This window comes from Astatotilapia calliptera, chromosome 14 (genome assembly GCF_964374335.1).
Source record: "Astatotilapia calliptera chromosome 14, fAstCal68.1, whole genome shotgun sequence".
Lineage (NCBI taxonomy): Eukaryota > Metazoa > Chordata > Actinopteri > Cichliformes > Cichlidae > Astatotilapia > Astatotilapia calliptera.
This window is the reverse complement of record NC_137435.1, coordinates 40,633,135-40,643,886: the sequence shown is the minus strand read 5'-3', so window position 1 is coordinate 40,643,886 and position 10,752 is coordinate 40,633,135. Positions and strand designations below refer to the sequence as shown.

Below are 10,752 nucleotides of genomic sequence, written 5' to 3'. Positions count from 1 at the left end.
TACAAATGGCAGTAGCCTGCAGTTTAATAACAGTTACAGCCTGAAGTTACAGGAACCTTCAGGGTACAATGATTAAGATGCAGCATGTTCACACATTATGAAAAAACAAAATCCTCAGAATATACGCCCGCAAAGCCATTATCCTTGCTTTGGTATACGCTCTTTAACTCCAGCCTTATAAGTTAAGCTATGCTTTGTGATCACGTCCACACCGTACGGGAAATAGTGGTAAAAAAAAGAAATCGTGCTATTCTACTGGACCTTTGGCAGAATGAGGCCACCAACAGGTTAAAGTGCCCCTGTGTGCCCCCTGTCTGGCTTTTCTGTTCACGTGGTTTTCAAAATGAACCTCATCACTCTTTTTTCTGTGGCTCATCTATGTCACTATGTGACACCTGGAGCGAGTTCAAATGAGAAGCCTTGCATTCCCCTCAGCCACCTGAGCCTCTCCCCTTCAGTGCCAGCAAAGTGTGCAGTTGATGTGGCTAAGCTTTGCTGTCTTACAGATAAATGTGTTGGTTAACAGATACGAGGGTACAGTCATATTTCTTGATGTATATATTGTCGGATATGCTCAGATGCTTGGAGTAATTAAGAAATGGTTTTACCACATTGTTCATCGAGCAGCTCCGACTCCGCGGTTTAGAGCATTTCAGCACTGTCTCACTTTCATCACACCCAGATGCTTTTGAAGGGTCTCACAGAGACAGCAGCCAACACAGCGTGTTTCCAACTGAGGGTGAAATGAAGAGCTGAGCACAAAGTGCAAGGGTACAGGGAATGAGCACAACAGGGACACTTTAAAATTTGAATATTTTTAGCAAATTGACATTGAAATTTTCTTGGAAAAACCTCCCCAAGAATTTACAGCAGTGTTGAGTTCATCAGTGTCTGTAAAATCGTCTGAATCTTCTGAATTCAGTCAGTAGGCCCTCCGAATCTCATAGGGCGACCAGGCGCTCACCCCCTCTTCCTTAGCCCAGGAGGAATGAGCTTCGGCGCCGGGGGTTAGGCTGCCGTGGCCGTCGGCCGCCTCCTCCGTCACCATCTTGGTCACCAGATCTGTGACGGGGCTGCTCATGTAGGGAGGGCAGGGGAAGGAGGAGGAGGAGGGTGTGGTGGGGTAAGTGCTGGTGGAGGTTAAAGGGTGATAGTGGACATCCTCCAGAGAGTGCAGAGTGTAGGGCTGGCTGCTGGAGACGGGGCCCAGGGAGGAGCTTCGGCTCGGAGAGCGGTACTGGGAGGGGCTCCCTGGAGGTTCGGGGCTGGGCATGGAGGGTGGGACGCTGACGGAGGCCAGGTTGTCCTGACACAGAGCCTCCACCTGAGATACTGGCTCAGACTGCTCCCACGAGTCTCTCTGCAGCAGGAAGACAGCAGAGGAAAGGATGAATCAGTCATTTATTTCCTCATCAGATAGTGCAAAGTCCCCAACATCACAGCAGACCTTTTGTAACGAGAGCGTTTCCTGTAGTGTCGCATTATTTCCTTCACTACGTTTGTTTCACTTCCCTGCCCTGCGAGCACATCTGAAAGCCTCTGCGGACATGCAACCTCGACCACTCTAGAACTCGGACTTTAAATGGATCTCAGTAACTGAAGTGTATTTGTGATCTATCCATGAATACAGTTTTGGTTTTGGCTTTTCTAGAATCCTCTGTGCAGTCCGGTCGAGGCACACCGCCCACCCTGTCCAATGGTGTGCAAAAATGTAACATCAGAGCACAAACTGCAAATGTGGCTGAACGAGGAGCATGTCTGTTTTTCACTCTAAAAACTTCCATACACGCCATCAGTGCAGTTAGGATGACGACCAGGCAGGCGTACTATGAAGGTCATCGGTGCCACGCCGCCTCTGTGACTGCTGCTAAAAGTTTGACTTTAGGGCCCAAATAGCTCCGCAAGATTATCAATAATTCCACTTATTAAATGTCCTTGTTAGTCTTGTTATATTTTAGAGTTTTCTTTAAACAGCAGTGCACAGCTAGCATAACTGTCCTGTGCTGAATGTTCTTGGCTCTAGCTGTGCAGTCAGTGACCAGTCAAACAAAAACGTCACATAAAAAATGAACTTTTTTCATCTCGAACTGCGGTGGAAAGATTGCTCATTTAAAAATGCTCCACTACGAGAAGAACGTCCTTCACTGTACTCGAGTACTCTCAGCTGAAGTGTCAAAGCTGGCCCTGTAGAGCAGCAGTTCCTAACCCCGACCCCGGTGAACACATAAATCTCAGGGGGTCGACACAAACAACGATAAAAGGAAAAGAATTTTGCATATGGAAAATTAGTCGGCCAACAGTTATTTAAAGTGAAAGCATGAAGTGACTCACAGCCCAGACACTAACAGAGCCTAATGTTGATCACAGAGCATTCTCTTTAACAACGTCGCACCTGCTGTGTGGACTGGATTTAAAAAATGTAATCTCACTAGTGACTAAAGTAACTAAATTAAATCCAAATCCAAATGCATGAAATAACCAATAGAACTTGGTTCTTTCGGTTCCTCTTGTCTCAGCGTGTTCCTGCTCTTCACTGCAGCTTGGTATCGTTGAAATCCTCGAGCTCTGAGTCTTCTTACACTCAGCAGCATCGTGTCCCTCGCCATGTTAATAGATTAGCTTGTCAGAACAAAGTTACTGATTTTTCTTCAAAACAGAGAAACATTTTTCACACTGAACATAAGTGGAGCTGATGGGAAATCAGTCTGCACTGACAAAGTTGATCTGAAGCTAATATGAGACTACGGAGGTCTCAGTTTGGCAAATAAAGCAGACAGCTTCTAAACTTTCCTCTTTCAGCTGTGAAGGAAGAACAACAGGAACTTTGTACTGAAAATACCAGGCATGCAGAGACTATGATCAGAGCTGCAGGAACATTTGTAGCTGTCGGTCAGCTGGCTGACACTTGAAAAATGTGAACATCACGCAGAGTATATGTTTATGTTTCACAGTAACTAAAAAGGTACGCTGAACTTCTGTGTTGCCGTTTTTAAATCCACGAAGGTTATTCTGAACATGCGCTTTGTTTTGTCAGCGTGCCACCGTCACTCTGATTCATACCAGAAACAGATGCGAGGACTCTCCTCCGAAGGGCGGCAGCAGGGAGGACAGTGCTGACGAGGGCAGGAAGGACCCGCCGGAGCTGGAGAAGGTGGCGGCGCTGCGGTAGTCACCAAAGGTTTCTGGGTAGTAGCTGTCTATGAGCGAGGAGTAGCTGCTCATGGTGGAGGGCTCACAGCCTAGAGGCTTACCCCCAAGGGTGGAGGAATAGACATCAGGGGAGAACTGCTTGGTGGATGGGCAGAAATCTGAGTCAGAGATGAAGGAACGTCCTCTTATGCCATAGTAGCTGGGCAGCATGTGGGCACCTGAAGTGGAGAAGCAGAAATGCCTTTATCATTGTTACTCAGTGACTCCAGACACCCTGCTCTGTCTCAGGGGGCAGACTCGGTCAGAGGACGCTCACCTGGCATCTGGACGAATGATGGCGGAGTGGTTGATCCTCCCTGCAGAAACAGAGACATTCCAGGTTTTACTTATATATGAATTATGGAGTTCCACCGATACTTGTCTTCTTTGTTGAAAATGGTTCCTGTGGTCTAGCAGTTAACACTGTTACAGCAACACTTTTGTCTTAGAAGCAAATGTTGTTGTTTCTAAACAGATGTTTGTTGGCCCTAAAACATATCAGCTGACAAAAAAACAAAACAAACCCAGACATGTCACGGGATGATGAGTGAAGAAGGAAGGATGAAACATCATCCTACAACACAAATGTGTATTTGGTCTTGAGTTTCTCTGGTGCTAAGGGCGATTGCTCAGATCAGCCTTGTATGAATTTGCAGCTGGACCAAAACCACATAAATGCTTCTATTTATAACCCGTCTCCACGTGATATGTAAGATGCAGCCTGAGATAGACGCTGGACATCATGTTTGCAGGGATCAGTCACTGGCTTAATGTTTAAGCCCTTACTGTAAGCCCGAGTCAATAACTGCTCTTCAACAGGGAAACGGCCTCTTGAGTTCGTACGGATACAAAGTGTCAGCAGCAGAGCACAGCGAGGCAGGAAGACCAGCAAACCTAAAGTAATGGATGACAACTCTTGAAATTAAGTCAATGCCACCAATATTACAGAGCACTTTGTAAAGGTCCTCAAATTTAAACTCCAAACAAATTTCACACTCATTATTCGGACAGACAGACCTTTACTTTTAGTTTGACCTAACTGTGGTATTACCAGCATGAAACATGCTAACAGCCCCTTTCATCCATAAGTCCACACTTGTGACAACCCCAACCGTAAGCCCAACCCAGAGTGTGTAGTTTGTTTCCCGCCTTTGTCCAAAGCACAGAGTTAGGCCAAAAAGTAGTTTTTATTATAGACGAGACCTTTGAGGGAGCAAAATAAGAATCGTAAGAATCAACAAAGCTGCAAACACAGTCAGATCTCTTACTCGCTGCGTAACATTAAAGGACTCACACACTGTTGGTCATTCACCACAGAGCACTAATGTGAAATATTACATAAGTGTTTATCTGACAGGATTTCAAAGTCTGGAGTCACGCTGCTGATGGACCTGCATCACTGGTCTCCAGTGTTCACCATGTATGACGCGGCCCTGTTTGCTGTGTCATCTTTGGTACGCTTGTCACTGGAGGCTCAGAGAACCTGGTTGCCTCTGGATGTTGTTGACCACACAGCACTGCAGTTTGTTTCTGCTCTAAAAGCAGACACAGATTCGTGTCAGAGAGTTGCAGCACAGGGACACAGAGGACAAGGTTTGGCAGGATCTCTGGTTTGCATATTGCTAACATGAAAGAGTTGATATTAAGCCCATGTCGGCTGGGACGCACGCAAATTTTGAGGGTTAAATTTGAATGTGATTTGCCAGTGCCAAGACTTCCTCATGTGGCCCAGGTATGGCTCAGTGCATCTCTGAAGGCTGCCTATGGAAATCAGCTCGCTCAAGCTCAGACAGTCAGGTAGTGTGCGTATTTGTGCCGTGGCGTTGACTAACGATAGATTTATTTAGCTTTGTTTCGCAGAAAAGCTCTTCCTTCCTATGCAAAATATGTTACACAATGATATTTTTAAAACAGCCCATTTCATATTTTTAAAATCGAACACGCACAACTGTTTTGTGTAAATTTTCTTACTTTAAACAGAAACTTGATCCATATTTCTTCCTGGCTCATTGTTTGCTTTTTATCCAGCATGTTGCACTGTGTTGTAGCATCTCCTGCATGTTGTTCGTGCAACACACACACACAAAGAGTGAGTTTGTGTTGTTTGTTAGCATTAGCGCTTTCACCCCGGTACACCTCGCGATGTCTCTTCAGCATCATGTCACACTTTGATTTGTTCCCAGGCTCATTTATGTAATAGCAACATGTCTGGACACGCTAGCTCGACAGAACATGTCAGAAAAGAGAAGCTGCTGATGTGAAATGGTGTAAGAGCTTTATAGTTTCTGTCTGGCTGTCCCAACATGAGGAGACTGTGGTCAGAGTTTGCTCTTATCTTTCAATGGCCTTTTATTCCCAGGTAAAAGGCAGCACAAGCCAACACAAGGGCGGGAATGGCTTTAGTTACTGTGTGCCTCTGTGCATTATTAGCTCTACAACCATCATTTATAAACACACAGTAAAGCCCACACTGAAAGCAGACTGTAGACCTGCAGACAATGGCCTGTCATACTGCCTCCATGCTGTATTCTTTTGGCCCAATGATTGCATAATACCACATTTGACCATGAAAACAGAACGCAGAGGTAGCAACTAAGATTCTTTTACACGCCTCGTTGTCTCCAAAGGAGACTATTGTTTGACATGCTTTGGTATATTGTACATGCTAACATAACATGTAACAATAAGCTATAGAGTCCACAGTTAAATAAAGTTTGTGGGATTAAAGGCCAACTGCTCCCAAACAACTGTTTCTCAGGGACTACACACTGACCACGTCCTATTACCTGAGCCGACAGTTAGCCACAGGTAATGGACAACTATTGGAATAAATTGTTAACCAAGAGTGATGGATTAAAATTCATAAATGAATGAGAAAAATGCTTAAATCGAACATGGACAGCTAAGGAGCGCTAAGGCTAACAGATAAATATTGTAACAAAAAGTAGCCAAACGTTAGTTTAAAGAGACGACGTATGGAGATTTGGTGGATTATTGGTTATCTAAAGAACGGTTGCTCAGCTGTATTAAACGAAACAAAGGTGTGTTGAACGTTTTCCCATCAGACAACTTATGTTTGAAATGATTTATTACCATCACCATCAGAGTCTGGGATTCTCAAGGAAGTCATAAAACTCATCACTCTCCACAAGTATGCTATTGTGCATATAAGTGATGAGTAAATGTGGCCTACGGGTGGATGCTGGAGTGGCTGTGAGAGTGGGGGAGCTTAAAGACGAGGCCAGAACGAAGAGCGTTTGATAGACGTGAGCAGAGCGAGCCATGTTACACATGTGTGTGTTAGTCCCCATAGGGAACTAGTTCCTCTGCATTTAACCCATTCACCCAGTGAAGCAGTGGGCAGCCACCAACGCAGCGCCTGGGGAGCGGCATGTAGGGACGGTACCTTGCTCAGGGGTACCTCAGGGCAGCCGTTCAGTGGAGTCGAACCCCCGACCTTCCGATCATGGGGCCACCACTCTACCTACTGAGCTATCCCTGCCCCTGTGTGTGACGTGCACAGCTCACGTCGCCTGCAGGCTTCGCTCGATTCAGTTTGTAATATCAAAAAAGCGAAAATGCTGACGGACTGAAAAAACAATTGGAATGATGCCACAGGTGTTAGCTTGTTATTCAAATTTAAGGGAAGTAATAAAAGCAAGAAGATAGCTTCTGGAGCTCCCGTCGATTCACCGAGCCCTGACAAAAGCGTACAGTCTGTCACACTTGTGTGCGGTAGCCACACAGCCTGGATGTGGAGCTCGTTAGATTAAGGTCGTCTGTTTCTGAGACGATGCCCAATCTCGCAGAGCTGCTCTTCACCACTTTTTAATAACAGCTTTGATTTGTTTTGATTACTTTGTTCCCATTTTCAGTTTTGATTGAAAATTAGTTGACGTTAAATAAAATCCAGACTATTCCTCGCCTTCTTCTGCTGTCACAGGACGTCTGCAACACAATCTAAACAGCATCTCGGCTCTGATTAAGACTAAATAGTTCTGTTAGTTTCTTGTTGTTGTTAACGACCTGTCCTTCAGCATCAAATGAAGCTAAACTTTTAATCTTTTATGGCAGCTCTGCCTCCACACAAAGAGTTTAAGAACCAGCGACAGAGTGAATTTCTGTCTGTGATAATGTCAGCCTACGTGCTAGGAATTTACCCCACCCCCACCCACACACAAAAGTACACCTGTGCCAAAAATGTTATAATGAGCACCGCACTGCAGCAGATAGAGGAAACGTCTGCTGGCATCTTCCAATGTTGTCTGACATAATTCCTCCATTGCTCGAGCCATCAGCGAGTGTATGGCGTGGACGTGCCAGCACAGAAAACAAACAGTGTCCTGTAAAAGCCTTTTGACAGGCGGTTTGTGGAAAATAAAAAGGCAGTCTTGCGTGTGCGAGCAGGCGTCTAAAGCACAGAAGCACAGCCTGATTTCTCTGTGTGCATGTGTGTGAGAAAGTGTGTGTCTGAGACAACAATAGGAGGTTTGTCTGTGGCCTGATCACGGCGCAGGACAATATCGGCTGGCAGGTGTGCACGGATCAAACTTTGCATAGGCAGTCTCCTGCACGGGCCCTTTCTTCTGTTTCTCTGTGCTACCTGTCCACCTCAAATCCCCCCGCCCTGCCTCCACCTTTTTGTGGATTTTTTTGGGAGATCATGGCCTACAGCATTGCAGGCATTGTATTAGCGCTCCTTTGTGAGGTTAGGATGAGTTTTTGTGCTCCGTGTCTCTTTCTACACGCACAGTGCTCGGCTATTTACAGAATGGCTTTGCAAGCGAGGTACAGGTGGTCAAAGGATCCACCGTGGATCGTTAGCGCACAAAAACGAGCCTCAATGTAAACAAGAGGAGTTTTTTTGTTTTTAGAAAACCTCCCAGTCGCTAAGAGAAGGTCAGCTGTGCCGTTTGGCTTGATAGAGGAAAGTAAAGCAGGGAGAGACAGGCGGTTTAGAAGACGTGGTGCTCACGCTGTATCTGGGTCCGTTTGTCTGCCGGGACCTCTTCTCTGCCAGCAGGTCTTTGACCGTGTGCTTCACTCGGACGCCCTGGTACACTCTCTTAGAATATTCTGCAGACAGACAGAGCACAGACATGAGTGATGCAGCTCAACTTGTAACACGACGTCATACAAATTTTCATCCATTCCCACAAATGTGTGGTCATTTGAATGCTTCACAGTTTTATGCATATAGGCGAATGACTCTTTGGGATTGGTGTGTAAATGTCATGGAAATTGCCTTTGGTTTGGTCAATGCAAATGGACTTCTAAAAAGAGGCAATTAACTACAAACTCTTGCCAAAACCTCACCATAAGCAAACACTCCAGAGGGCTTAGGTGGTACGGAGGAACGACTACACTGCAAAGAAGCGCCACGACTGAATAGGCAGGCGATGCCAGCGAGCATCATGGCGGCACATCGTGTCATATATTAAATAGTCCTCTACAAATCTCACGTGTGTGTTGGTGTGATTTGGTCACATTCCTGGGAAGCAGAGGTAGAAACTCAATGAAAATGCAAACTTTACTATGCAAACGGAAATTGCATGCAAAAATCTTTATGTAAAAGACCCCAGCTTTTTGAATGGATCCTTTAGATAAGGCCCAACTTTGCACAAACGTGAGATTCTTGAAAATATCAACTCTTCTTTGGAGGAGGTTGTTTTTTCCTTTTTAGAAATGACCTTAAAACGTTCAGAAATGACCTCCTCGTGTCAACATCTGTAGAGTTTTCTTAAAACTAGACATTTAGTCCTCATTGATACGTGTCACACACGAGCAGCTTCATCAATATCAGCGCAGGAAACTTTTTGAAGAAACTTTTCCCACTCAAATAAAAGCCTCCGTCACGATCTCACACAAAACCAGACAAACCCTTAAAAAACCCGACATACACTGTAAAAGTAAAACCAAACATTTTTCAATATTTCCATTATGTATAAAACAGCATAATAATAGCACACTTACCTGTGTCCATGATGCTGTTGATGCGCACACACACAGAGGCCTTTCTGTTCTCCCCCTGCTGTATTTGCCTGTAGTAGCTAGATCCAGGAGTGCAGCACCATACTGAGTGGCGTGCTGCAATAGGAGCTTTAATCAGGCTGTGAGGAGGGCAGGGACACATGGAACATGCCACCTCACACTGCAACCATGAGGAGGCAGCTTTTCAAAATGACCTTTATCTATTTGTTTAAATGCAAATGTTTGGTGGGGACGTTTTTTAGACTATTTGCATCTGCAGTCAAGATTAGGGTCAGGAAGCATCAGGAGCATGGGAGTGAGAGAGGCTGTAAAGCAGCTCAGTCGCTCCTCCCCTCAGCCATTTGTCATCAGCACAGTTCCAGAGGATACGTTGTTTCCATATTTTCTTTTTGCTGCTCTTCATTTCTAGCTGCAGGTGTGTGATGCAATCCTGCGATGTCCACCTGCTGATAAATGGTTGGGGCTCCCTGAGACAAATAACTGAAAAATAATGGCACCTTTTTGTGTGAAGCCTTCACTGTGTTTGTATAAAACCCTGAGTGGTCTAGACCTGGTGTTTAAAAAGAGGAGGATACCTTCTCTGCTCTGCTAAACTTTCTGTGTCTGCTGATTGGAACGCTGGCTGTTCATTACTTGTCAATGAAAATTTGCCCATACTGTGTGATGTTTACAGGATAAACCTGGTTACATTTGATGTGCATGACTTCATAATCACACAGACAGCAGTCAGATAAACTAGCTAAACATTAAAGTGGCTCAACTTCTGCCAGCTTGGATTTGCATGCAGTCCTCAGGTGGACACTCAGAGACACCAGAGCTGCGTCTGAGTGTTCACTGTGATCCCTGCGACGTTTAATATCTGACACAGTAAAGGTTTCTGGATGCACAGGTCTTACACACAGTGTGACTTTATGTGGTGACAGCAGCTGTACTTGGTGCCACAGTGCTGGGCTGCCCTTAAAGCTCCAGTATTATCCAACAAAAACGATGCTGCTGCTTTAGCCTGTTGTGTGGTAGAGCCGGTCTCTGTTCACAGGTAAAGAACACCTGACCACAACGTTATAATAAAGCCAGCTTATACAAGTGTTTTCAAGAGGAGCAGCTTCGAAAAAGTCTTTGTTGGTCTAACAAAAGACTCTGCTTATACGTTGTACAGATCCATTTAAATGCTTACATCTATCACTTTCTAATCATTGCAGCCCCCCCCCCCCCCCTCCCCCCGTGTAGACTTGTGACAAGCCCGCTAACCAGTGTGGTCCTGCAGTACTTCAGCTGAGTGTTCTGGTAAATAACCACGTGACTGGAACCACATTCTGCACACAATAATACCAACGTTAGCCACACTAAGCAAACGCACACTGTCCACTGTTCTGCACGGCACAAAGTGCCCGACATTAACCTCCTAGGACCTGGTGTCCACATATGTGGACGTCACATTTTGGGTTATTTAGACCAAAATACTGAATTTTGCTCTACAAGGCCCTGATATCCACTTACGAGGACGTTATATGCTACTGTTCTATCGAAATTTTAAACGAATATCCTCATATGTGGCTCTTATTTTTCTTAAAA

At 45.2% G+C, this 10,752-nt stretch overlaps 1 protein-coding gene across 2 annotated transcripts; it reads right to left on the bottom strand.

Annotated features, from left to right (window-relative positions):
- pou2af2a (POU class 2 homeobox associating factor 2a) lies at window positions 1-9,411 on the bottom strand. 2 transcript variants are annotated; one of them, XM_026192517.2, is made up of 5 exons: window positions 9,163-9,411; window positions 8,165-8,265; window positions 3,467-3,506; window positions 3,061-3,368; window positions 1-1,360 (listed from the first exon to the last, which is right to left on the bottom strand). In XM_026192517.2, exons 1-5 carry the CDS (start codon window positions 9,320-9,322, stop codon window positions 923-925), a joined length of 1,047 nt encoding a protein of 348 aa, XP_026048302.1. In that variant the 5' UTR covers window positions 9,323-9,411; the 3' UTR covers window positions 1-922. The 2 variants fall into 2 exon arrangements, with proteins under 2 accessions (XP_026048302.1, XP_080144896.1); XM_080288770.1 differs by lacking the exon at window positions 9,163-9,411 and adding an exon at window positions 8,506-8,774.
- Window positions 9,412-10,752: the final 1,341 nt, after the last annotated feature.

Bases quoted from the DNA above. Each gene is read 5' to 3' on its own strand.
- pou2af2a (XM_026192517.2), bottom strand. From the start codon at position 9,322: ATGTGTCCCTGCCCTCCTCACAGCCTGATTAAAGCTCCTATTGCAGCA. The intron at 3,369-3,466 runs GTGAGCGTCCTC...TCTCCACTTCAG, and splicing joins ATCATTCGTCCAGATGCCAG to GTGCCCACATGCTGCCCAGC. The intron at 1,361-3,060 runs GTATGAATCAGA...TTCCTGCTGCAG, and splicing joins AGTCCTCGCATCTGTTTCTG to AGAGACTCGTGGGAGCAGTC.